This window comes from Erigeron canadensis, chromosome 2, assembly GCF_010389155.1.
Source record: "Erigeron canadensis isolate Cc75 chromosome 2, C_canadensis_v1, whole genome shotgun sequence".
Classification (NCBI taxonomy): domain Eukaryota; kingdom Viridiplantae; phylum Streptophyta; class Magnoliopsida; order Asterales; family Asteraceae; genus Erigeron; species Erigeron canadensis.
Window position 1 is genome coordinate 43,060,612 of NC_057762.1, and position 27,288 is coordinate 43,087,899.

The 27,288-nt window shown below is 33.7% G+C and overlaps 5 protein-coding genes across 6 annotated transcripts; 1 reads left to right on the forward strand and 4 right to left on the reverse strand.

Moving 5' to 3' along the window:
* Positions 1 to 1,587: 1,587 nt before the first annotated feature.
* Positions 1,588 to 4,593, reverse strand: LOC122589186. 2 transcript variants are annotated; one of them, XR_006322237.1, is made up of 6 exons: positions 4,368 to 4,593; positions 3,891 to 4,061; positions 3,069 to 3,188; positions 2,822 to 2,882; positions 2,024 to 2,087; positions 1,588 to 1,938 (listed from the first exon to the last, which is right to left on the reverse strand). XR_006322237.1 is itself a non-coding variant. In XM_043761436.1 (5 exons), exons 1-4 carry the CDS (start codon positions 4,545 to 4,547, stop codon positions 2,865 to 2,867), a joined length of 489 nt encoding a protein of 162 aa, XP_043617371.1. In that variant the 5' UTR covers positions 4,548 to 4,593; the 3' UTR covers positions 1,588 to 1,938; positions 2,822 to 2,864. The 2 variants fall into 2 exon arrangements, 1 of the variants encoding a protein (XP_043617371.1); XM_043761436.1 differs by lacking the exon at positions 2,024 to 2,087.
* A 1,202-nt stretch (positions 4,594 to 5,795) lies between these two features.
* Positions 5,796 to 9,538, reverse strand: LOC122588311 (probable inactive purple acid phosphatase 27). The gene is made up of 11 exons (XM_043760425.1): positions 9,314 to 9,538; positions 9,060 to 9,151; positions 8,579 to 8,648; positions 8,373 to 8,495; positions 8,190 to 8,282; positions 7,896 to 8,025; positions 7,554 to 7,768; positions 7,248 to 7,453; positions 7,048 to 7,173; positions 6,661 to 6,970; positions 5,796 to 6,287 (listed from the first exon to the last, which is right to left on the reverse strand). The coding sequence occupies exons 1-11, from the start codon at positions 9,536 to 9,538 to the stop codon at positions 5,982 to 5,984; spliced, it is 1,896 nt and encodes a 631-aa protein (XP_043616360.1). The 3' UTR covers positions 5,796 to 5,981.
* Positions 9,539 to 10,097: 559 nt separating this feature from the next.
* LOC122589157 (pentatricopeptide repeat-containing protein At5g50390, chloroplastic) lies at positions 10,098 to 12,496 on the reverse strand. The gene has a single exon (XM_043761405.1). It carries the CDS (start codon positions 12,343 to 12,345, stop codon positions 10,258 to 10,260), a length of 2,088 nt encoding a protein of 695 aa, XP_043617340.1. The 5' UTR covers positions 12,346 to 12,496; the 3' UTR covers positions 10,098 to 10,257.
* A 5,813-nt stretch (positions 12,497 to 18,309) lies between these two features.
* On the forward strand, positions 18,310 to 21,893 carry LOC122586870 (snurportin-1). The gene is made up of 7 exons (XM_043758883.1): positions 18,310 to 18,712; positions 19,262 to 19,448; positions 19,555 to 19,805; positions 19,982 to 20,096; positions 20,810 to 20,902; positions 21,013 to 21,156; positions 21,394 to 21,893. Exons 1-7 carry the CDS (start codon positions 18,348 to 18,350, stop codon positions 21,517 to 21,519), a joined length of 1,281 nt encoding a protein of 426 aa, XP_043614818.1. The 5' UTR covers positions 18,310 to 18,347; the 3' UTR covers positions 21,520 to 21,893.
* A 350-nt stretch (positions 21,894 to 22,243) lies between these two features.
* Positions 22,244 to 26,353, reverse strand: LOC122586869 (probable inactive purple acid phosphatase 27). The gene is made up of 12 exons (XM_043758882.1): positions 25,979 to 26,353; positions 25,610 to 25,701; positions 25,452 to 25,521; positions 25,243 to 25,365; positions 25,045 to 25,137; positions 24,772 to 24,937; positions 24,473 to 24,554; positions 24,251 to 24,386; positions 23,968 to 24,173; positions 23,748 to 23,873; positions 23,135 to 23,444; positions 22,244 to 22,751 (listed from the first exon to the last, which is right to left on the reverse strand). Exons 1-12 carry the CDS (start codon positions 26,174 to 26,176, stop codon positions 22,446 to 22,448), a joined length of 1,908 nt encoding a protein of 635 aa, XP_043614817.1. The 5' UTR covers positions 26,177 to 26,353; the 3' UTR covers positions 22,244 to 22,445.
* Positions 26,354 to 27,288: the final 935 nt, after the last annotated feature.

Sequence of the window (27,288 nt, forward strand, 5' to 3'; positions counted from 1 at the left end):
CATTTCCAGTTTACTCGTGCCACATCAACAAGCATACCAAACAATACTTAGTTAATTTAGTTTTAGACCTCAGTTTTATAACCTGATTTTTTTATAATTATAATAAATCTTGTACAAAACTAAAAAAAAAAAAATTTAAAGCTTGATGTGCCCACCAACAAACCGAGATGAGCACACTGGCAACGCGCAAGAGCGCCAATGGTTGGGCGTCAGGCTTGACACGAAAGATGCCCAATAAGCTAAAAGCACTTTGCCGTTGAAGAGAGTCTTAAGTTCACCGATAAGTTTTTTTTTTCGGGTGTCACTTCCTTAATAGATTGGATGGAAATAAAATATCATAGAGAAACATTTCTCCGAGACATCCCATTTTTTTGTATTTTCATTTCTTTACTTAGCCAAATAAATGATATGATTTTATTTCGATTTCTTAGGATCCATTTCTGGTACCAAATTCACCTTAAGATAATGACATATCATGCTTGTATCGTTTTTTTAAGGAATAAATTCTCAAATATTGTTCAAAAATTAAAAAGAGAAAGAGCTAAAACATGAAAGAATAAATCGACCACTTGATTTCATGTTACAACCATATCAACCAAATGATACGTTTCATGATATTTAACCTAAAAGATTAAACTCTGATTACATAAAAAAATATCATCAGAAAACTAAAAAATCAATGTACCACTTGGTTTAATATATCAAAAAAATGATACCTTTCTATAAAAATAATACGAATATAATATAGTTGAAATAGCGTATCCGAAGATGGATAAACATTGGGATGGCACACAAGTTAAGAATGGTTAACGTTGTTGTATCTGCCCATCTGGTGAAGGTCTTTAGACTACTACAGTCTACAATGTGGAAAGGCCATCTTTGACTTGTAGAAAATGACAAACTTTATTTCAATTCTAAAAGAGAATTCCATTTCCCACTTACAAAAGTCAAAGCAACCACTTTTTAGAGGTTCTAGAATTTGAGTGGTCCAACCCATGATTCATTAACAATCCAACATAGGTCATGGACAACATGGTTAATAATAAAATCTTGCTTCAAGCAGCAAAAATATATATGAATACGTTTCATAGTTCTAAATATGTTATAAGGAAAAAAAATCAAAACATATTACGGGTTTATCGGTGAAGATGTAAGAAAATAATTAGTGAAATTTATGTATCAATTTTGACATGTTTAAGCTTTATAAATACTTTCAACATATTTGATAAATTCTATGCTTAGCTTTACCCTTACATTTTTTCAAATATATAGCCTAAAACTTGTGCATCAGCAAATCGATCAAAGCTGCCAGATGCACCACTTACTATTTACCCGTACATTAGTTACTTAAGTAATTTGGACAAAAAATAGATAAATATTTGGACAAGGCTACCGTATAATACAAATTGGTGAAAACGACAATGGTGGTAGTAAACAGTAAACATGACGATACAACTACTTTAAAAAAACTTTAAGCAAATTGACATACCAGACTTCAGGCTAACCCGCAACTCATGTTCTCCTATTTGAATCACATTAACCATGATGGTCCAGTTTTTCTACCAAACAAAGAGACCTTTTGCCAAATATGGAAATTTTAGGTGTTGAACATGTCATGGACTCATGGTATTGAGATCCTATGAGCAGATCGACTACACAAAGTGCATGTTCAAACAAAATTTATAATACAACTGTTCCATGATTTAAGGACAAGTATACATCACGACAATTGAGTCATATGCTAACAAACACATCTAGACAATTAACTACTAGTGACGAGTCACTATCATCTAAGCTGAACTACATTTAGCTGAATGAAGGTAGACCTCACGTCCAGAAAAACAGTCTTGAGATACACAATTGGATGTTTCTTCTACCCCAGTTTATATTTGAACTCTCTGGCCCCAATTTAATCTGCTAGTTCTATTGACTGGTCTCCTGGAATAGAACAACTATTAACTCAGGATCCAAACTTCTAGAGTTCATTAATAAAGTAACAAGTTTTTTTTTTAATAAAACATACCCCATGAAAATTGCGATGTTTTTCAATATGTGATTGATCTTGGCCATAATGATTCAACTGTGGTCTACTAGATGTGGCATAATAGGTAGGTTAGATGGGTAATGTGTTGAGTTGAGTAACATGTCAACATGGTTTTCTTAGATATGAATAATTCTATGGTATGCGTCAAAATCGGTTTGGTTGAGGTGCAAACGCTTTTTGTCCATTTATGACAAGCCATCTATGAATAATTGATGTGTTAAAATATAACTTATGTGACCAATTTGAGATAAGTCATAAGTCCATAACTCAAATCAACCCATTAATAATTATATGGGCCTAATACCGAAATTAACACATCTAGTTTTTACTAAAAGGTATTTTAGATATTTAACAGCTGCTGAAACATTTTACTTAAACTTCTGGTCAAAATCAATATGTGCAATTTTCAAGGGACGGATGACGTATTATTCTTCGTCTACCGAAGTAGATGTAGGTATCTATCAGAAGATAGGTCATTATTATATAAATTCCTTGATGTGCACCACAAAACCATCATCATAGCCTATCATGTTCATTTAACATTCAAGAAGGTGTACTCTAGTTTAAATCTGTCTCTAAAATCTTTCGGTATCCAGATAAGGTTCCTCATACAGTCTATTAATTTTGATTCTAACTCTGTTACTTATATGGTCCACGAGTTTTGCATCCCAAGCCAATAAAAAAAAAGATATTTAAGTTAAAGGATGGTATTAAAGACTAAAATTGACAATGCTGAAGTGAAACAAAATATGAGAAGGTGAAAAGGAAGGCACATACCTTATAACTTAGGAGAAAACTCAAATTTCTTTTGTGATAAAAGTCATGTTGATGTCTCACCCTATTTCGTCACACCAATACAAATTTATTACAGAAGAATGGGAAATAATGATGTACCAAAATAGTATACTTGGATTGGTAACCTCCTGTCCCTAGCTCCTTTAGAGTGTGGCATTCAAACAAAAATCCACCATTCTAAAAGATAAATATACATTGAGTGTGGCGTAAGAGTAAAAACTATACTTACAGTGCTGCCGAGTTGATCTGCCATAGAATGCATTGACTTCAACATCGTCTCTAATGTATCTTTAGCCAACTTAAAGTTCACATCAGTTCCTCCGGAATTCAGCACTGTGCTGCTGTTAATCTGAAAGTCAGGAACAGAATTAGGAATCAAGTAAAAGTGACAACTTTGAAATGCATACATACAAATAGGTTGATCTGGAATCCACAAAACTTGGCTGAAAAAAATGGGCTGACCAGGTCATCTTGGTGTTCTAAAATACCTTAAAACCTCTTCAACTATTTATATTGAAATTTAGAATGTAATATTAACATATTAAGACCCACAAAATGTTGATGACCAGACACGCTGAACTTTCTACACCCAGCCTTGGGGACTATATGTGGAATGCAAAATGTTCAGACTGACTCAACGCCCCACTAAATATAGTGTCCGCCATATTGGGAAACTTTAACAATATTTTCTTTAGAATCTTGTTTGATATATTCACTACTTGGAAATATCAATACAAAAGGACAAAACATGTCAATTTGTCGGTCCAGCCTGACCTCTCTGGATCATAATCAAACAATTACTTGTATTGAATCATTACCCAACCCACCCACCTTGCCCATGGTTGTCACTTTTAGAATCAAGTATCCATGTTTCTAGGCTAGTCGATAGGAGACAGTGAGACACACTGCTCTCACAAAATTCCAATATCTAATATTATGATTTCAAACTGCTACCGGTCGCAGAATCTGAAGATTCGATGTTTTCATATCTCATGCTACAAAGGGGTAAAAGAACAAGCCAGACTAATATATAACTATAAAAAAATGCAACCTGATCTTTAGATAGATCTTCTCTCCACTGTGAATGAAACTTCTGGAGGAGAAGTGTCAATAATCTCTGTATCTCAGGCAAAACTTCAGCAGGAAACAGTTTCTGTATGTCATCCTTATTTGTATTCTCATACACACATCTTCGAATCAACATTCGAAGACATACCAAAAGCTGCATAATATTACATTTTAATGTTAATTACTACTGTGTCAATTATATAAAATCTCACCCAGCTCTTAACAGAATTCACTTTTCCTGGCAGCATTTAATTTACATGCTCTACAAGATTAATCATACTTCAAGTTTCAACAACACCTTACTAAGCATAGTATTACATTATTATAGTTAAAAAAAAAAAAGTTGTTGCATCAATACAAAAGTTTTTAAATGAGTATAAATTCACATATTATTATTAACATATCGTAACAAACATTTAAAAATAAATTTGAGTCAAAGCGTATGGTATTAATAACTTACAGGATCAAGGTCAGAATCATCGTGAAGGTGAAGGATATCACGGATGACATCACGGTCAGATGAATCAAGGCCAACTTTTCGGGTTCGCCAAAGTGTTTGGAGTATGACTTCAACTGATTCCTTTGAATTGGCTCTCATTAATATCGGTAAATTCCCCCATATAGATTGCTCTATCGTCATTCCTTCTTTACAACACACACAGACACACAATCCAACAAACAAACAGACAGCCCTAGAAATTGTTTTCATTTTAACCCATTTTACATTCCTAGATACTAAGTTGTGTTATTGCCGAATAAGCCCCTGTATATATTTTGTGTATTTTAGTAACCGGTGCTCCGTCCAATGGACAAGTATTCTTAAAATATATTAATCAAAGCTAATATGATTTAAGCAACCATCAAAATGACCAATATCACAACTTAATCAATACAAAAGCTAATGAGGAAACATATAAAAATTAACTCCATATAAATATTGAATCCAATTTACCTTCTTTTTTTTTTTCAAATTTAGTTGAATAAAAAATTTGCAACAAAGTATATAATTTGAAAAATACATACCAATTTATCAACAAATACCATCTTGAACGTTTTGATATTATTTGGGTTGTTCCACTCCGAAATAGTCCATACATGCACAACACGGAGTCATGGATGATGATTAACATGTATTGGCTTAAAGTTCTTCAAGATGAACTAATGTGGTCTTATTTTTATTTTTTTTTTGAAGAAGAAGGCATAACGAACCTATAATTGGAAACAAACTAAATTAAAAGAGATAATAATAACAATAACATAATAATTAAATGTTTAGTAAATTAAAAGAGATAATAATAATGATGATTTTTGCCGTAAGAATTATAGTATATAAATAAAAAAAAACACTTTTGGTAGTTGATCGTGGTTTTTTTTTTTTGTTGTTGAGAATATGTGAGGGTTTTTTCTAGGGTGTACATATAGATAAATAATTTTTGGGAGACTTTTAAAGATAAAAAGATTTTTTAATTAATAATAAGGTCGGCCATTTATTAAATTAAATAAAATATTAAAAAAATAGAGTATTAATAAAGATGGAGGATTAGACTAAAAGAGGAGAATTTTAGGACTGTCAAGTATACCCCAACCAGTATTAAAAATAGAGTATTATAGATATAGATCATTAAAAATCAGCATAGCCATACCAGTGAAAAGATTGGTTTAGTTAAGGTACTCAGCTGACCACTTTTTTAATATGGTGTGACATAATAAGCGTTATTACAACAGTACAACTTTTGAATAGTTGTTGGGTTGAAAATGCAAATTTGTTATTCGAACTTTTGTCTAGGCAGGGCTAAAGTTATGTACTAGCACAGTACAACTATAAAAGTGAAAAAGATGATACAACTATCAAAGAAATGGAACTGTTAGTAAATGATAATCTGTGAGACCTAGTGATATATGAAAAATGTAGTAAAGTCTTGTTGTCATGCATTGACTAAACCTTGTGATACAACAAATTTTCCTATTAAGTATCAATCACTCATCATGTTACATAATATACATGTTATTTCCCTCTTCTGCATATAAGCATTTATCGAGTTGACGTTCTACAACCATCGTGTTTGTCAGTTGATCAGGGTGCCAAAGTGGAAGCTTCACAACCATCATGTACACATGCTAACACATCTTTGTAGTCCCTTGAGATCGTAAAGTTATCATAAACATGTCCATTCTTACTCTTCGTGTACTCAAACAGAAGCGACGAGTGGTTAAATGCTGTAAGTTTAACAAACCCCCAATCATAATCTCTGAAGAGACTCCATCCGGGATTAATTTCACTAAATTTTGACAGTTTACTCCCTCCTCCACCAACTACAACATGGATCGTCCCCTTCACTGTACCGGAATACTTATATCTTTCTTTGTTGACACATTGATTCTATAACATGATCACAGTAATGAATATATAGTTACAAGGATGTAATAATAATCAATAAGTCGATATGAGCCAAAGCGGGTGTTTGGATTAACGTTTTGGAACTAATTATCCAAATATGGACGCTTGATGTCCCAATAATCAGCTTTATCATTTGGGTCAACTACTTCTCATTATATAACATAATCAGCATTGGAAAATCATTTTAATATCTGCTTCAATTTAAGTGATTCTAATCTTACTAAAATAACCAGCTTTGCAAAATTAGTCTCAATCTGGTTGATCCAACCACATATTGATCCATTACCCAACCTGCCTGACCCTCCCATTTCACCACATTTAGTCAGTATTTTGAAAGAATAAAGAAAAGTATTACCTCGTATACAGGACAAGTCCTTTCATAACTATGGACATGCCCATAAAATGCAATGTCCACCTTGTATTTCTGCCACAATTTCTGCAAGTTTTCCCTTCCCATAGGTTCTTCAAAGGAACCTTCCATAGCATACTGACTACTAGAAGAATAGCCAAGAACACGATTAGCAGCAAAGATCAGCCATGGCTGTTTTTGTCTGTCTACTGATGCAAAACATTCTTCTATCCATGCAAACTGTTCCGAACCCTTCCTCCAATCATGTTCTGAATCTGCTATACAGAAGTGAAACATGCCATAATCTGTTGAATACCTGTAACCAAAATTTTGATGATCATGCATTAATGTAGCATTTAAAATAAGATAAATAAGAAAAATTATATACTTTACCAAGATTTGGCTCTGTTCTTTGCAGGAACATAGAACATGGTCTCTGCAGGCACACCACACTCACCACCTGAATCAGAAGATAAATAGAAGGATCCAGAATTGGGAAAATCTCGATCATTGTTGCCACTGCAGGATTAGAAGTAAGCTTTCGGTCCACAACATAATTTAGAAATGACCATAAAGTCAGTTTAAAACCAAACCTCGCAACCATATAAGGCTTTGTTGATGCAATAGGTTCAACCTGGGATGTGAATTGGTCCCACTGTGAGATAAATCCTTTTGCATATGCTAAATTACCAATATGGAATACTATATCAAAGCTATCAAGTTCACTTATTAAATGGTCTGCAGTAATGAGTGATCCCGGCTGATGATTATTATATTCATTTGAGCCATCACGTTCTGCCTGAAAAAAAAATCATCTGAATCGGTTTGTATTGTCATTTTATACACCTATATCTTAATTTATGTAAGAGAGAATTTTGGATTAAATATCCACCAATTACCTTTCCCATGTCTCCAAATATAATAACACGCTGTAATGAGACCTGTCCAGGATATGGAGATGATTTGAAAGAATACATTTTACTCCAAATTATAGATCCATTCACCAACCTATGGCCCATCCTGTAGTTGTACATGGTGTTAGGCCATAACTCTCTTAGAAAACTAGTGTGTATAAAACCAGGATCACGCCATCCAACAGTACTTGCAGGTGGACCTGCAGAGGAGATTAAGTTGTGGGATGGTATCAGCATGATTAAAGTTAGGACCCAAATCTTGTAATAATTCTATGTATGTATGCATACTTTTACTACTGCTTATATTACGATAACGTGACATCATACCACACATGCTACGGCGAGAAAAAGTCAACGTTCCTGCAGGAGAAAGATCTGAGTGTTGCCCCTTCCAACCCCATTCAATAAATGGGGTGGCTTCATCAATGTCGTAGCCACTTGTCCATGTCACAACCATCTGATAATCTTACCATTTAGAAGACAACAAGTAACATAACAGAAAAGATTATACTAACCTACCACTGTATTATATGGGACTTCAGTTACATATGAATATTACAAAGTAAAATATCTTTACCATTTTGTAAAGCATGAATATTTTTACATCAAGTAGATGTTTACCGTATCCCAAGATTTCCCTTGAGCAAGTCGTGGATAAAGTGGAGCTTTTGGGTTCATAAATGATATAGGACAAGAACAGGCTACCAAATTTGGCTGTGGATACAAAAAAGAAGTAAATAAAACTGGTAAGTGAGACTGTAGTATGATCAACAATTCAAGAGCTCATGTACTAAGAAAACTTACATTGTCCAATCCACCAGTAAAAAGTGCAAAGGAGAAATCTGCACGCTGATTGATAATCTGGAAGTTTAGTGAAGCTCTTCCTGTTGTTGTATAATCAGGGTTGGAATGGTTTGCAAACATGTACTATTTCAGGTAATGCAATTTAAGTTAGAAGAAAATATATATATTTTCTGTAGCTAGAAGAATCCTAAATATTACCATTTTACCTGTATTGGGGGTGTGCATATGGATGGACTGTCTACTAAGTCACCAAATTCAGAGGAACAATCTGATGCACTGCAACATTCATTCAATTGTTGAGAACAAAATATCTCTGAGTGGAAGCAAACTTGCAAAAACAATTAGAGGTGGAAGTTTCAATCCATGTGGTCAGTCTAGGTTAAGTTCTATCTATAACAGGTTGAACAAGTAATATAAAAGAAAAAAAAAAGAAGCTTGAAAGGAAACAGGGTCATGCAGGGCAAGAGTCACCCAAAGTGTACCAAACCGCTTTGACCCATACCAAGATTTACTCATTTTGACCCTAATCTGTTTTACCATGTTGCCCAACTCCCCATTGTTGCCACATCTATAGAAAAAGTATGTATGCATGGTATGACTAATTCCAAGTCAAACATGGAGAGAAATTGCTAATATAAAGGTAAAATACGTTGTGGCTGAGGTATTAATTAATGGATAAACTAATACTTGATGTTTGCTGGTGAGAAAACTCCAACCCAGTCACCATTACTTGGTTCTGTCGAATGAAGCTGCACGTTGATCCCTTCAGTATTATCACCCTGACAATTGGTCATTAAGTTGAGAATTTGAGATAATTAAACAAAGAGATTGGGTCTGGATATAGAGATGAATACATTAAAATACTAAAGAAACAATAATAACTATAATGTTTAGCAACAGGTTAAAGTCACAGGTAAATATGAAATACACCCTTGTTTTACCTTATGCCCAACAATTAGGGAGTTAACTATAACACAGGCGGATTCCTGGAGAGAAATAGCAGCTTTGTGAAGCACTATCTTCGTCAGTGGTTTCTCATTGGTGGTATCTTGAGGATGGTGGTCATGATCAGTTGTATTGAGATGAGAGTCAGATGAAGCATGACAACCCCTCAATACTGCAGAAGTCAAAACTAACAACACGAGCAACTTGAAGAGATTATTCATTGTTGACAATTTATCAAGCAGGGTCAGGTATGCGTACTCGATAAGAAAAATTAACAAGATCCAAGTAATAAATGGTTAAAATAAACTAAAGCATTTGTAGGTTCTATTTCATTTGATTGAACAAAAATGGAACTGATTTAAAACTTACATGTGGGCTTTATCAGGGACCCAGGAAATATTTATAATGTAACATAAACTGCTTAACCTCATACCTGCTTTTAAAATGGACACAAAAAGTGTGTGCAATAAAATTGTGGCGAGCTTGGGGTATCATTTTCCAGCAAAAGGGAAGAAAATCAGGAGCAAAATATTCATGCTTTTCAGAACATCTAGCTAAGAGTTGCATATAATACATAACTACAGTTTGGTAAACACATTCAAATCATTTGTAGTACTAACCATGATGTAACTCCAATTTTTAATCAAAATGCAAATATCACGATGCACCAAAACTTGTCATGTCTCTTATTCTACACTTTATAACTACGGACATTTTCACAGACACATCTTTGAAACAACAACCGCAGACATACCTAAAGGTGCGAAATCATCCAGCAACTACATATAAAATTACAACTGCTCATGGATTGCTATTTACTGGTAATTATGAACTACAAAACAAACTGACTACAATTCCTAACATTGGGGTATACAACATTGTATAATATTGTTATATAAATACATGTGAAAGAAATCATAGCAGGAGCTTGGAATCTCATTCACCAATAATCACCACAAGAACATTTCCCATCTTCAAAGCGATGAAACCTACTAGCATCTCTCACAACAATCACTCGTTCTGTTGTTTTAGCAATCAACTTTAGTGCCAGATGGCAGTCATCACAAATCCGATGACTCTGCACAAGATGCAACGGAGTTGAATTTGCTGTGTTAATCAGCCCATAAGAAACTGCAAGCTTCTCACTATGATACAGTGACATCTGTTCTTCCCGTTCATCCACATCAGGAAGCAAAGAGCTTATCTTTGGAACATAGCCATGATTACCGATCTCCAACATTAATTTCTTCAAATTCCTGACAATATGAACATGGGATTTCGATCTATCGCCAGACAGGAACATAAATTGCTGTTTCTTGACATCTATCCAGGTACATGCAGGCAACATCCTCAAACCTTTCTTCTTAAGAGTATGGAAAACAGAAGCAGCTTCTTCACGCTTTCCACAACTGTTGTATATGTTTAAAAGAACAACATAATTACTAAGCTTTTCAGGCTCCATCCCATATATTTTTTCAGCTGCAAACTTCCCGAGCTCCAGATTCTTGTTGACCCGACAAGCTGTCAGCAACGCAGCCCACATATTGACTGTAGGCTTGAATGGTGCATCTCGGATCAAAGCAAAAGCTTCATCTAAGAGGCCTTCACGGCCTAATAACTCGATCATACATGCATAATGCATGGCTCGTGGCTTTACCTTAAAGTCAGTGCCCATTGATTCAAATATCTCCCACCCTTGATCTGATAAACCCGAATAGCTACAAGCTGATAAAACAGCAAGAAAGGTGACATGATTTGGGATCATTCTTTCATTAATCATTCGATTGAACAATTCTAAGGCTTCAGTTCCACGGCCATGATTACCATATCCAGCAATTAAGGCGTTCCATGATATAACATTCTTATGAAGCATTTTCTCAAACAAATTGCGTGCATCTTCAATTCTTCCCCATTTGCTATAAAAGTCAACAAGTGCAGTGTTGGCAACTATGTCTTGCCCAAAACCATGACGTACAAGCCCAGCATGTGCTTGTTTGGCATGTTCTAATGAAGCTAATCTTGTACACACTCTCACTATCATCGAGAAAGTGAAATGATCCATTTTAACACCAGAATCTTGCATCTCATAATAGAGATCCAAAGCCTCCTCGCTATAACCATGAAGGGCATAGCCTGCAATTATCGAATTCCAACCAACAGTTGTTTTCTCAGGCATCACATCGAAAACACATTGAGCATCCTCAATACTTCCACACTTGCTATACATATCAATTAGTGCACACGACACAAATATGTCTTGACTTACATCCATTTTTATAGCACAAGCATGTAACTGCCGTCCTGGATATATCATCTCCATTCCAGCAGACGCACGCATCATCGTAGCAAACGTCCTTGAACTCGCCTCCGATTCCTCCTCCCACATAATCAAAAACAACCTAAACGCATCACCAAAATCCCCACAATCCACAAGCCCAGCCAATATCGTATTCCAAGAAACCAGATTTCTCTCAGGCATTTCCTCAAACAACATCCGCGCATCAATCATCATCCCACATTTCACATGCATCAACAATATCCTATTCCGTAAATATAAATCCGGCTCAAACCCACTATTAATCATATACCCAAACACCCTTTTAACCCCTCGTATCGATTTCAAACTAATACAAGCATCGATTAAAGCATCATAAGTACTTTTACCAACATGAACATCATACTCACACTCCATTTCCAAGAATTCAAATATTTCAAGTGCATCTTTATATTTCTTACAAAGTACTAATTTTTCAATCTGCCCACATAGTCCTGAGCTAGACCCATTAATCTTTCGAGATTCTTCGATATGGGTATCTTTCTTTATTACATCATAATTACTTTTTTTTGGTTTGGGTTTTGGGTGTAATCCTTGTTCAACAAAAGAACAAGTGAGTCCATAAGCATGTGGTTTGTGTTTCCTTAAATTTACCAAATAAGACCCAGAAAGCAAATGTCTTTCTTGAGAAAATTGTGGGCTGTTTTCGACTAATGATGATGTGTTGCGATAAGCTGACAAAGTAATGTCCATTATTGGAAACTTACCTGTTCGTTTGTATTCAGAATGAGCTGCAATTTCTGAAGAATGCCGATTATGGAGAGATCTTTTTGTGATATCAATTTGTAAAGTGTTGAGCTAACAGAGCATAGAAAAATCCGTCCTAGTTTGTTTTTTGGTGGAAGTTGGTCTGCCAACCCAAACAAACTAACCGAATTAAATATTTCGCTAAATGGCCCGGGTTTACCGAAGTTGAAAAGATATGAGTTTCGGGTCAAGCTAGCTTTTACTCGGTTGGTTCTCGATTTGAATCTCAAGCTTAGTGTTTTGGCATCCGGTACGCTCATTATTCACTCACCGCTAACTTCCAACCAATCATCTTATGTCCTTATACTACCTCAAAACCATCACTCACTCACATCTCACCCCACCCAAAATTTGTTGGCATTTTTATCACTCATCCACCACGCACTACAATTTTATTTTTATTTAAAAAAACCAAATTCCGTTAAACATAAAAAAACATTACATAATTCATTAAATACATTAAAATACCTTACATAATGAAAAAAAAAACATAAAAAAACTTACATAATACTAAAAAAAACATTAAAAAATTGTTACATAATACTAAAAAAAAAAAAAACATTACATAATACCAACACTCTGGATAGTCTGAGTCCACCGTATTGTCGTCATCGTTGCGATTAATGTACCGATATGGTTCAGGAGACTCGGCAGCGTTGCCAGGTTGAGGAGATACGTATTCCTCCCCCGGGTCAGTATGATAATTACATACCGACCACCATTGACACTGCTTTGCCAGAATACCATGTGGTTTAGAGTGACTGTCAACGTCGTAGAGGCGGTGGTAAGCTGAAAAATATCTTGATTCAGCCAATCGATCTTCTGTCGAAGATATACAACATACTCATTTGCGGCAGCAGTACGAACCCGATTGGGAGCTTCAATTCGGTCGATTTCGGCTTGGTAAGCCGTCTTGTTCTCAAATATGCTCTGAATGACATTGTTTACGGCAGATCAATGTCTGTCGTCGTTATTCAAGTGAGTTTGTATCGCATTTTTAGCATCTCAAAGAGTCATATTTTGGTTGTTTGCCATTTTAAAAAATGTGTGTGTTGATTGTATGTGTGTGTTGAATTTTGTGTGTACTATATGTAGTATATATATATATAATTATTAAAACAGTAGTTAACCGAGCAAATCCAAGCACTCTTCTAAACTAAAGCTATGTTAAAATATTGACACATAGGATTTATCCTATGTGATATCTTCATACTTTTTTATAATATTTTATCTTATATTTATATAAAACAAATAAATAAAAATAAAAATAAAATATAGAAAATATATATATAAAAAAGTGAAAATAAACTGTTAAGCAAACTTATTAATTAAGTATTCTTTAACCAAATTTGAAATCCTTATATTTTCATTGGAATTATATTTTACGTATTTTAGTTTATTATTTATGACTTTTTGATATTCACCAAAATTTGGTTTCAACTTTAATGTGATTATATCTAATCCATACATTACACATTTAGATTCATTAAGATATATTTTTCACTAACAAGTTTGGCTATTTATTAAAAAAAAATAAAAATCTGCAATAATGGTTGATATTTAGATAACTTTTTATTGTTCTTTTTACAATTATATAGTTAATTTAATATGATTTCAAACCTTGTTTCGAATGATAATTTTCTTTTTCAAAGTTTCATCTCTTTTTATATGATTGGGGTAAAATCTCAAGAGTCAAAAAGCAAGTTTTTGTGCCAATTAAAAAACGAGTTGACAAGTAGCAAATATTTTTTTCCATTCTAATTTAATTTTGTATTATCGTTTATTTGTAAAATTTCTTTGTGTCTAGACTTTACAATTATTCAATCATACAGGTATCGATATTTTTGATGATGGTATAGAATGTGAAGGATAATGTATATCCTTTATACTGATATACATGGAACTTGGGAAGATATTTGACATTGTTTTCTTGGGAAGATATTTGACATTGTTTTCTTTGACAACTATTGTTTAATTAAATTATAAAATTATAAAGAAACTAACATAATAATTTTTCGTTTTTATGTTGTTTATAGAATTGAGAAATGATATAGTTACAAACAACATTTACAAACTTAGGTGGCATTTGTTTTGGACTTAATATACACAGTCATGACTTAATCAAAGATACATAATTCATTAAGTCATTAGACGTGTTTGTTTTTTGACTTAATAAACAAAAAAAACAATTGTATTGACTTAATTCATACTACAAACGTTATATATCCATTCAGTCATTTATCAATTCAGTCACTTAATGGTTAATAATTTATTAATTTAAAGAGTTTTATTTAAAATTACCAAAACAAGTTTCGAGACACATTTATTCTTCATGTACATTAAACATGATTTAAAATACGAGAATACAATACCTTAATTAACTTTTAAGTTCAATGAAAAGATTTAAAAATAAATTCAATATAAATTTGAAGATTAACAAAATAAACAAGTTACTATAGATTTATTTTAACTATACAAAATGTATGCAATCTTAAAAATAAAAAATCTTTAAATATTAATTTAAAGTTTCGTTAGAACCAAATATAGATACCGATAATTCAAACATTGTTTTTTATTTTTATTTATATATCTACGAAATACACAATATTGGCCAAAATTTTGTTGAATGATCGTTTTAAATAGCTGCACATCGTGCGGGTAAAAAACCTAGTATATATATATATAAAGAAAATCTGGAAAGAAAAAACAAAAAAAAAAAGTTAGATTAGAATGGTCAAAATAGTCGTTCCTCCCTCGATAGTTGCACTAGTCACTTTTTCATTCGCGTGCTTCCACCACTCAAATCACTCCACCCCCGTGTGGTTAGGTGTCGACGGCGGTGTGCAAGTGAGTCATCCCACCACTCACTACCGTAACCACTCCTCAATGCCATCACCCTTAGAATTTGAACTTCAAATGTGCTTTCCTTCTGCCTTTTAAACTTTAATTAATGTATAATTATGTATGTATTTATGTGTTTATTAGGTGAAAATTTTTTCCCTAATGATTAACCTTTGATGCCAAATTTTATCCATTGTTTTTTAATATTAAAGATAGTTTTTCAGTAAGGTATTCGAAACTCTTTGTATTCGATCTCGTTATTTGAAAATACAATTCTTTTATCCATAAAAGTTGGATATCCAAACTTTTGGATTCCAACTATGGACGTGATTTCTAAATTTTTTTGAATATTTGAAAGTATCTGAAAGGTATAATAATAAACCTTTTTGTTATTAAATTTTGTAAGTTTAGGTTCAAGTCATGATTTAATCAGGCCGGGTGCTTCACTAAACTTGTTATGCGGGGCCCCGGGGGAGTTTACTCCAAGGTCTCGAGTTTGAGCCTTGGTAGGTTCCCCTTGACGGTATTTTTCAATAAAATAGGTAGTATGGTGAGAAAGGCTATTTAAGATCCGCTTAATGCGAGACCCTTTCGTTGTGCGATTAACACGCATTATATGCGTCTAAGGTAAAATTCACTTGTCAAAAAAAAGGATTCATTCTTGTTGTGTTTTATGGCGCAATAAAATCGAAGAACACCGATTATATATCTAGAATTGATGATGATATTTTATATTCAACTTTGATTTCGATACATCTAATTCTAATAGTTGATCTAACTTCAAGACAAGTTTATATAATTTATCTATATCTTGGCGAGGTAAATTTAAAATGATGATAAAGTTTGTGGTCTATATTTTGGCCGAGTAAAATCAAAGAATGATAAAGTTTGCAACATTTAATAAAGTGGAACCACGATAATTAATATATAAGTTGTTGTCAAACAACTTTGAAACTCGTCTTTTTTTATAAAAATGATATTAGTTTTATAAATATGCTTGTATATCACCGTGTTAAAAAGACTAATATTTTATAGAAGAACTATGTGTTTTTATTACCATAAGTCCGATTTAATATTTTATTTATTGTGTAAAAAACCACAACTTAATATCGCTAAATAACATTTTCAAGGCTTTTGTTAAGTTAACATTTTCAAGGCTTTTGTTAAGTTACATTAAATAGTTATACAATTTTTATTAAGAGTGAACTTTTGATATAAAATTGTATAAATTTTTTGTTTTTAAGTGAATTCTTGAGAACTTCATTTACACTACATTTTTGAGTTTATAATTGAAAGAAAATCGATAAGATTGGATAGGAGAGGAGAGAGAAAGAAAGTGTATAGATATAATGCATTATTGAGTTTAATAAAAAATGAAAAAAATGGAAAGAAAAGAAAGAGTTAATTATATTCTTGAGTTTTATTGGAAAGAAAGGAAAAGAAAAAAAGATATAATTTTACAAATATAGCATTTTTGAAAGAAATATTAGATGTAAAATGAAGGCTGAAGTAGTAATTATATATATATACTAGGTACTTGACCCGCGCGATGCGCGAGTTTTTATAAGTTTACATAATTATTTATAAGGTATTGTTAATAACAACTCTTATTATTAATCAACCTCTTAATTCGCTTTCATTTTCATTAAATCTTGGTGTCCGTTGTAGAAACTTATTTGCATATATCATTTCACATTGTACTCCATCATGTTTGTTGAGAAATATTTGGCAAATTTAAAATATATTTAAGGTAATATTTGACCGATTAAAATTAGGTATATTTAAATTTTAAAATTTTGATAGATAAAAATTAAATAACTATTGCTGCTTTGGATTTAAAGTGAAAGGAAAATAACAATAAATAAACCTTAAAAATAACGTAGTCACACTTTTATGAAAGGGATTTATTTTTGTACTTGATTTCTCTTATTAATTTTGTATACGTTGTTATATTTATTGGGTTTATATATATAATTGTAAAAAATATCAAAATTACACATAGGATAAATCCTATGTGTCAAATTTTAAAGAGAGCTTTAAGTTAAAAGAGATGGCTTATCATGCTTGGATAACTACTCTTTTATTAGAGTAATAGATATATATATATATATAAAATATATAATATATATATCATTCCCTTTCTAGCCAAATTATGTCAAATTGTCAAGAAAATTTTTGGTCTTAAAACACTTATTTTTTCCTATCATCTCTTATCTTTTTTTTTTATAAAATAAACTCAAGAATAAAGATTTGAATGAGTTTCTTACCATTTCCTTTCTTATCATGTTAAAAAAAAAAACTCAATGGAGTGTTAGCATTTTTCAAAATTGTTTTGCAACTTAAGTTTTGTCGTTGAGAACTTGAGATTGCACCGACTATTACACTGCGTTCTTAAGTTTTTTTCTTGAAGGGAAAGAAAAGAAAAGATAAAAAATTTTACCTTTTTGTATTCTTGAGATTTTTTTCTCAAAAGAAAAGAAAGTGCAGGGAAAGAAAAGGTAGGGTTTTTTCATCCAAAAATTTTCCAGCCATTATTGGCCTGATTTGGATGGAAAGAATTCTATGAGTGTCTCCTCAACCAGCATCTCACACACACAATCACAAAATTTCTCCAAAATATACTCTTGCTTCAATCTTCAGGCATTAGGTCTGAATAACAAAATTTTCTACATATTTTCAACGATGAGTTCTTGATTGAAAGGTTTTATTTTGGGAATAAAGGTATTAGGTTTTGGATTTATGAATTGGGACTACTTGGTTTTGAAGGTATGTGGTGAATATGGTACTGTGTATAGATATATTATTTACTACGCTCTCTCTCTATATATATTGATTATGATTAAGGGTTGTTCAGGGCGGTAGGTGGTGGAAAGGGGGTGCTGGAGTTTTTTTTTCCCTTTATTTTCCTTTCGACCCAAGAATGTTTTTTTCTAATATAATTTTCTATCCTTTCTTTCCCTATCCAATGTTCTCCTTTCTTTTGTTTTATAAAAATGTCGAGAATGCAGTGATATACTTTCGTATCAAGCCCCTCCGTAGAAGGTTTTATTATTTTTATTTAAAAAGAAGGCTTAAAACCCCCAAAATTAATCAGCTAGCCATTACCAATGGCGCCACATGAGATACGACGTCCGTTCAAACGGGCAGCAATCTCCGACCAACAAAAACGCCGCGAACTTTCTTTACAACGCCAAGCCGAAAACCGAACCCATGCTCAACTCCAAGCCCGCCGTCTCGCTTCTTCCATCCTATCCTTCCCGAACCACCAATCCGAACCTGAATCAGTCCCTGAACCCGAATCACACCCTGAACCTATAGTCGAAGAACCCGAATCGGATGTCCGAGATGTTACCGATATGGATATCCGTCAAGCGGCTAAACTCAAAGGCTATGAAGCTCGCCGGTGGTACGCTAGTCAACTCATGCTCCCTGAATGGATGATTGATGTTCCTGATCGCCTTAATCATGACTGGTTAGGGTTTCCGTATAATTCTATTTCATTGTTTTCAATTATTTATTTATCTTTTTGATTTAGTTAGTAAACCAGTTAAAATTAGGATATATTTTACTGCCCCTCCTCTACTATTGTGTATTCATGCCTGCATCGCTTATATTAAAGTTTCCCGAAATCGGGAGACTGATAGAGTAGACAGTCGAGATGTGTAATTAGGGCTAAATAATGATGCAAAGTGGCTGGCTTTTTTGGTGGGCGGTGACGTTTTTTGGTGCTTATTTGGGCCAGTGGTCAGGGGGGGTTGTGATAGAGCCATAGAGGTAAAGAATGATGAGCAGGCACAATCAAATGTTGATAAAAGAATGAACCCAAATCACATTGCTTTTATTTTGAGCATGAAACAGAGGCTCGCCACTTTTTTATTGCTACCGTTAAAATCTTAAAATAGGGGTGGGCATCTGCTTTATTATAGATACGCTTGAAGGTACTTACAGGGATTTGTGATTTTAACAGGGTTGAAAGTTTGAAACTTTGGTTCTTTCTCTCATTATGAATGAAACTTTGCAGGTATGTGTTTGCAAGGCCATCTGGAAAACGATGTTTTGTTGTTTCCTCAAATGGCACGACTGTCAGCAGACTACGCAATGGTTCCCAATTGCATCGTTTTCCATCTTCTTTACCTAACGGTGCAAAAACTAAAGAAGGTTCCCGGTCTGCTCATTCTTATTGTATACTTGATTGCATCTTTCACGAGGTATTGTATGGTTACGGAGTATGAAACTGTGGTTTCGTTGCAGCTATTTTGTTAATTGTTATATTGTGTTGTGATCATATGATGATTTTGTGTCTATTTTTTACAGTTGGATCAAACGTATTATGTTATAGACATGGTGTGCTGGGCAGGGATCTCATTTTATGAATGCACTGCCGAGTTTAGATTTTTCTGGATGAACAGCAAGCTCATTGAGTCAGGGGCTTGTGAGGAGCCATCTACCTACCATAGATACAGATTTAGTCTCTTGTCTGTTGATAATTGTGATCAAGAGGGACTCCAAACAGCTTATACAGGGTCGGTACCGTATGTGAAAGATGGGCTGTTGTTTTATAACAAGTAAGATTCTTAGTGTATATATTTGATCTTTACTGTTGTGTTTAAATCAGAGCGTTGAATGTTTATGCTTCTTTTTTTTTGTGGGTACTTAACTGGCAATATAAATGTTTTTAGGTTATTGTAATCTGGTTTCACTGATTATTCAAATTTGGATGCTGATTTTCTATTTATTGCAGGCATGCACATTATCAAACAGGAAATACACCATTGGCTCTTGTCTGGAAGGATCAGATGTGTAGTCAGTATGTCATTGATACGGATAACAAAGGACAGGTTCCAAATCAACAACAGGTACTCATGCTCTGGCATTTATCTTTGCATGCATGTGGGTTTTACGTTAAGCACATTTTATTTTTTTATTTTCTTGTAGAAATTGAACATGAATAGGTGCTTCTATTATGGATCCTTTAGAGGTTTTGTTATGAACCAATGGATCAGTCTAAAGAGCTAGATGATCTTAATAACTTTTCACATTATCATAAACCATATTTTCCAAATCTTTCCATCTATTATTCTTGGTAAATATTGAATTTTCTCAAGTGTTTTTCCCTTTGGACGTGTATTGAGGGCAGTGTCTATGTAAGAATTCATGCTAGTTTCATGAAATAAAATTAAGGAGGAGCGGTTGCAGTTCTTACTTATTTTGGAGTTTTTCTTGGTTATTCATACTCCGTGGGTCCTATAAGTTTGCAACAGTTTGATGGGCCATTAGTTGTGTTTTCCTTAATCAAATGCTTAGAACACTTTGATAATGACAAAGTAGGGTGAATTTTGACAGGTAGTCGTATGCTTAGAAACTACTTGCAATTTATATGGAACATTTTAGAACAGGAACCCTTGCAAATTTTCTAGGCCTAGAAAATTTGCTGTAGATTTATGAATAAGGATAACTGGTTCTTTACACATAAGTTACAGTTCCATAGACATCTTTAGAAGTTCCGTCAAAACTTCTTTTTTATTCCATGATTAGTGACGACTTTTCTTTTATGTTTATAAATGAATAGGTGGTTTTGGAGCTACAAGATAATGGACAACTGGTTACCTCTGATGATCCTCCTGTTGTACTTGGATGCTTGAATGCAACTTTCATACAAGAGGTTTGTGTATTATATCTTAGAAGAAGACAATTCACATATAGATGATTTTGAGTTAATTAGACAAACTCATATCCTTATTGTGTATTCACTTGGGTTGGCTGATTTTGCAGACAGGGTTGAATTCAGGAAACCTCCTACGTTTTGCTGTTAATGAGGGTGGGTTAACATTTGTGGATGGGAAGCTGGAGAAGGCTAATCTACAGTATGTAGGAAAGGTCCACCGTGCACGTGCTTTTGCAGATAGTTACTCTAAGGTATGTACGAATCTAAAGGCCTGAGTATCCCAAATATCTCTCTGCATTAATTTTCACAATTTCACATAACAATTGGTTTATTGAAACTAAGTAATCAGCTTTGTAATCATGTATAACTGCTCATGGTAAACCAAAATAGAACATATAGACCGTAGGAGACAATAAAAGTTCACAGTAAATCCTCATTGAAAGTTTTGAGGTTCCTCAAATTAACCTATGTATATTTTGTATCCCCAGATTGTATTCCAATATATGGTTCGCCATTCTCCTCTACAAATAGAACATCTGTTTGCATCTATGGGTACATCAAATGAACAAGATAGCAGCACGGATGAGTTGGAAATGGATGGTTTGATGATCTGATGTCAATAACGTCAAAGAGATTTTAATATTCATACCCCATGAACCGTGAAGGTTTGACTCACCCCTCCCATGGCTTGTCAATAAGCACATTGTTTCCACAGGACTACAACTGTTGAACCCATGGTTGGCTTGTGCATGCCCTGCTGGAAGATTAGTCCCTTTATGTAGATTCTCAAAAGAGAGATGGATTGTGGCTGATTTTGGATTTTGTAGATCCAGAAAAAAATATGGATTGTAACTTATTTTATGGAACTAAGGTGAGAGGTGGGTACTCGTTTGTTATTTTGTAATAGAATAGAACAACTGTGTAGCAAGCCTATTTAAGGCCACTTGACTACTATATTTATGTTCATATGTTTGTTTTTGAGCAAGTACATGTAATCTTTGTTTTGGCAAAGTACATCTGTATATTAGCAGTTTTTGTACTTCATTAACTTGTGATTACAATACAACCAATTTGTTGATGGAACCAGTTTCTTATCTGTTGTTTTCCTACAAGTCACATAATATACAGAATCGTTGCCAACACTGTGGAACAGATTCCAAACTACAAATATAAATATATAGATATATAGGTGGCACTGCTTAAATTGGTGATGCCTGTCGCTTGTTGAATCAGGTTTCATTGTTGAATCAGGTTTCATTTTTCTATACTGCTTGTCAGTCCCCTTTTTGTGGGCTTTATTCATCATTAATGTATGTATACTTATGTTCAAAGTTCATATGCCGTATCAAAGAAATACATAACTGACATGATTCTCCCAAGAATCTCAACAAGGTGAAACAAAGATATAATGCAAATTATAAGGCACCATAAACTTGCTTTTTTTTTTCCCCGCATTATTTTGGCATTGATCAGGGGACAAAAGAACAAACAATGCAAACTGTTGTACCATACGAGATGCACAAGAATATTTTACCGACATTTAAGATGCTAAAGTGGTAGCCTCACACCCATCATGTACACAGGCTAACACATCTCTGTAGTCTCTTGAGATGGTGAAGGAATCATACACCTTTCCATCATTGCTCTTCTTGTATTCAAATAGGAGTGACGAGTGGTTAAATGCAGTCATCTTCACAAACCCAAAATCATGATCCTTATAAAGACTCCAAGTAGTATTAATTTCAGTGAATTCCGACAGATGGGCACCTGCTCCACCCACCACAACATGGATTGTCCCATTCACCGTGCCAGAATAGTGAGACTTCTCAGAGTTCACGCAGTGATTCTACACCATCACCAGGAACACAATATTATAAACCAAAATAAGATGTATATCTTATGTATAAGGGTATGGATGTGCAGTTTGATAGCGATTATGTGATATTGGATAACTAGAACTAAATATCTATGGTAATAATAATGTGTTTCTGCAATTTGAAGTTGTAGTAGTATTCAGATAATCAAAATGCCAAAAAAGAGACGTTTGTAAGATGAACTTATAAATCTCTCAAGACCAGGCTAAAAGAAAGGGGTAATTAGGCAAATATGTAACTTTGGTTTGCGTCTAGATGTTGGTATCAAGTGATTAGCCAAAATCTGAAGGAGCATATGTTTAACTAAATAATCTAAGTTTCGGGGGAAAAACCCTCCGATATTGAGTATTGTTACCTCATAAATTGGACAAGATCTTTCGTAGTTATGAACATGACCATAAAAGGCAATGTCCACCTTGTATCTCTGCCAGAGCTTTTGCAAACTCTCTCGCCCCATGGGCTCAGCAAAGGAGCCCTCTGCTGCATAATATTTGTCAGAAGAGTAACCAAGTACACGGTGACCAGCAAAGATAAGCCATGGTTGTTTTTTCCTGTCTACCGATGCAAGGCATTTTTCAATGAACTTATATTGTTCGGTGCCTTCCCTCCAGTCATGCTCAGTGTCAGCTATGCAGAAATGAAACATGCCATAATCTGTCGAATACCTACAAAATGAACAAATTACCATTTTGTTTAAAGAACACTATCTCTAATGTTAAGGGACTGATAAGTGCTTGGGATTTCATCGGAAGTAGAGGTCGCAATATCAACCCTTTACTTCTGATCAGATGGGTCAAAAAAATATAGTAGATTATCATAAGAGTTCGCCACACCAATCTTTAACAAAAAGTTAGAGTGGACAACGAATATTTTGGACACACACAACTGGCACGTCCGTAAACATAAAACTACCAGTTTGACCCGGACCACCCATTTTACAACCGTTATTTAGATGTATTGATTGTTACCAGAATTTAGCTCTGTTTTCCGCTGGGACATAGAACGTAGTCTCTGCAGGGACACCACATTCGCCACCTGAATCATTACCATCATAAAAAGATCCGCTTCCAGGACAGTCACGTTCATGATTACCACTGCAAGATAATATCACACAGAATGTCAACAAATGATAGAAAACACAAGAAATGAAAATTAAACAGACCGTTAAGATGACTTCATCAAAGCAACCTTGCCAGCATATAAGGCACAACTGATGCAATGGGTTCCACTTGTGACGTGAACTGGTCCCATTGTGAAATATATCCATTTGAATACACTATATCTCCTATGTGGAATACAGCGTCAATGTTGTCAATGTCAGCGATGAGCTGGTCAGTGGTATTAAGAGAACCAGGTTGATAATTATTGTACTCATTGGAGCCATCACGTTCTGCCTGAATTTAGCAAATGAATATGATTTGACGTAATTATCATACTCGGCAAACAAAAAGTGGCAATCTTAGTTTTTTACCTTCCCCAAGTCACCAAATATAACAACACGTTGTAATGATTCCTGTCCAGGGAAAGGGGGTGACACAAACGTATATGTCTTTTTGGCCCAAATGTACGTGCCATTAAGTAATATATGTCCCATTCTGTAAAAATACCTGCAATTTGCAATTTGTGAATGAAGTTTGATTTTAGTTGATCATGCAGAAATAGTCCTGAAGTATCAATGAATCTAGACATTTACTTGGTATTTGGCCACAAATCCTTTAAAAAACTCGTATGTATGAAACCAGGATCACGCCAGCCAACTGTCCTTGCTGGTGAATCTGCAGAAATTCTTGACCTTTTAATTTATCGAATAATCATAACCTAAAATCGAAAATCTACCTAAAATGATTACATATTCTCATGTTAATTCCAATTTGAAGTCCCTACCTTCTTAAAATGCTAATACAAATTTTTAATAGAAAGAATATTATGTATCCGTAGTTTCATTTGATTATATGAATATCTAAAAAGAGGTGATGATGAAGAGGAACATACCACACATGCTATTTTGATGATATGTCAGTGTTCCTGCAGGAGATAGCAAAGGGCGTTGACCCTTCACTGCAAATGGAGATTGCTTAGACTGTTGACTCTTAAGTCCCCACGCTACAAAAGGAGTTGCTTCGTCTATGTTGTAGCCACTTGTCCAAGTCACAGTCATCTGCATTAACAGCCAGCAGATACATAATCAATTCAACTATAAAGTAGTTATTTAGATATAAGACAGAAATTTCAGGATTGAAATAAAAATATATTTACAAAACATACCTCATTCCAAGATTTTCCTAGAGCGAGACGTGGGTAAAGTGGTGCTTTGGGATTTACAAATGATATGAAGTTAGAATATGCCACCAATTTTGGCTGCAAAGAAGAAAACACAAGAAGAATTGTGAATATGAACCAAAATATGATGCTGAACACATCAAACATTCAAATTTAACTCAAAACTGCTTTGTCGATACATACATCTGATAATCCACCAGAAAACAAGGCAAAGGAAAAATCAGCTCGTTGATTGATTATCTGAAACTTTAAAGTATTTTTCCCTGTTTTTGCATAGCGCGCATTTGAGTAATTTGCAAATGTGTACTGTGAAAGAAGACATTCTAATAAAATTAATATTTTCAAAAATATGACAAAAATTGTTAGAATCAAAGCTCTAGTAGTCGAATCACCTTAACAGGAGAAGAGCATATGTATGGAGCCTGTTGCTTAGAATCATTCTCATAGTAACAAGTTGATGCACTGCATTATTTAAACTTCTTTTATTTAACAGTTAAACTCTACATTTACACAATCACTTTGGAAATATAACTGAACCCCGGGCACTTACTTAAAATTAGCAGGGGAAAACACTCCAATCCAATCATCATTAGCTGGTTTCGGATGCTTAATCTCTACTGTCACCCATTCAACATCCTCACCCTATAACAAATGAAAAGTCAACTAGCATTAGTCAGAAATTTAATACATGTTAATGTATTTAGGATGGTCAAAGTACAGTGTCATGACAATGTGGTGCTGATATGACAGTAATAACCGGGTTATTCCACTGTCACCAATCTAGATGCTCTGATATACCAACTTGGATACATACCCAAATAAAAAAATCAATACATAAATATTATGATTAAAAAAAAAAGGAACTTTGTTAGAACCTCATACAAAAGCCATTTATAATGTAAGTTATATAATATAATACCTTGAGTCCAAGAAGTTTTGGATAAGCTTGAATGGAAGCACCATCATGAAAAGCAAACACAGCCTTATGAATTGCAATCTTGGACAATGGCTGTTCTGTGATTATTTGGTCACCATCATCATCACCTATAACTAAATGGGCTGATCCTAAAACAACAAATAAAAATGAGAATATTGCAAGTTTATACAACATTTTCATTGTGGCAATTTCAGTAACGACATACAAGAATGAATTTAATGAGAGTTTTATTTGGGTTTAACTAGTTTTGAACGTATGATTTTATGATTTGAGAAGATTCCAAAGAGATATTCTGTTTCGAGCTTGGAAAAGTCAGATAGATAGATATAAGTTTTGTTTTGTTTGAGTAATCCGGAGTATTCGATTGGGATTGTGTCAACATTTGTTGTTTGTTGTTTAGTTTCACGTACACACTACTACACTACTAGTAGTAGGAGAATCTTTGACAATCTAATAACCGGCCAATGATTTCGGAAACAACCTAGTCAATCTCTGGACTCTTTCGACATAGTATTAATTATTTATATCATGATTGTGCAAGGGGTGATTAGCCGGTGTTTTAAATATATTTTTAAAAAAATGCTTAATAATTTGTTTAAAATGGGTGTTGGTTTGTAATAATCTAATCTAAACAATCTAAATTTAAATCTAAACTATTTTATAAAACATTTATTCTCACTAAATTTCTCAAATTTGTTTTTTTATAAACTCAAACCACTCCTTCAACACTGTATTCTCGAGTTTTTATTAAAAGAAAAGAAATAAAAAGATTGGATAGGAGAAGAAATGATTGAAAATTACATAAAAAAAAGACATTCCTGAGTTGAAAGAAAATGAAAGAAAGTTGAGAGTTGAATGTATTCTTGAGTTAGAAGTGAATGAAAAGAAAAGATAAAAAGATACAATTTTACATTTATAGCCTTGTAGTAATTAAAACCATAAGTTTGAGGGGTATAATAATAACTTCACCACTTTTCTTTCCAAATCTTGCTAAAATTGGTAGGAAAGTTTTGGGATCAAAACACCTTTTTTTTTCCCCTTTCTTTCCCTTCCTTTTCTTTTAAAACAAAAACTCAAGAATACAAAAACTAAAAGTTTCTTACCCTTTTTTTTCTTATCTCATCAAAATAAAACTCAAGAATGGAGCCTTACTTTATTCATTTATTTAAATATCCATACTTATAATACATTTGCAGCATACATCCTTCAACTATCAAAATAAAATATATAAAAAAAAACTATCAAAATACTACACAACCACTTTTACATAAACTACTTTTATATTAATAACA

Bases quoted from the DNA above. Each gene is read 5' to 3' on its own strand.
- LOC122588311 (XM_043760425.1), bottom strand. From the start codon at position 9,538: ATGAATAATCTCTTCAAGTTGCTCGTGTTGTTAGTTTTGACTTCTGCA. The intron at 8,026-8,189 runs GTAAACATCTAC...TAAGATTATCAG, and splicing joins AAGGGAAATCTTGGGATACG to ATGGTTGTGACATGGACAAG. The intron at 7,174-7,247 runs GTTTGGTTTTAA...CTAATCCTGCAG, and splicing joins AAGCCTTATATGGTTGCGAG to TGGCAACAATGATCGAGATT.
- LOC122589157 (XM_043761405.1), bottom strand. From the start codon at position 12,345: ATGGACATTACTTTGTCAGCTTATCGCAACACATCATCATTAGTCGAA.
- LOC122589186 (XM_043761436.1), bottom strand. From the start codon at position 4,547: ATGACGATAGAGCAATCTATATGGGGGAATTTACCGATATTAATGAGA. The intron at 4,062-4,367 runs GTAAGTTATTAA...AATATTATGCAG, and splicing joins ATGATTCTGACCTTGATCCT to CTTTTGGTATGTCTTCGAAT. The intron at 3,189-3,890 runs GTTGCATTTTTT...CCTGACTTTCAG, and splicing joins AAGATCTATCTAAAGATCAG to ATTAACAGCAGCACAGTGCT.
- LOC122586869 (XM_043758882.1), bottom strand. From the start codon at position 26,176: ATGAAAATGTTGTATAAACTTGCAATATTCTCATTTTTATTTGTTGTT. The intron at 24,387-24,472 runs GTAAATGTCTAG...TGCAAATTGCAG, and splicing joins GATTTGTGGCCAAATACCAA to GTATTTTTACAGAATGGGAC. The intron at 22,752-23,134 runs GTAACAATACTC...GTGATGGTGTAG, and splicing joins GATCTTGTCCAATTTATGAG to AATCACTGCGTGAACTCTGA.
- LOC122586870 (XM_043758883.1), top strand. From the start codon at position 18,348: ATGGCGCCACATGAGATACGACGTCCGTTCAAACGGGCAGCAATCTCC. The intron at 19,449-19,554 runs GTATTGTATGGT...TATTTTTTACAG, and splicing joins TTGATTGCATCTTTCACGAG to TTGGATCAAACGTATTATGT. The intron at 19,806-19,981 runs GTAAGATTCTTA...TATTTATTGCAG, and splicing joins GGGCTGTTGTTTTATAACAA to GCATGCACATTATCAAACAG.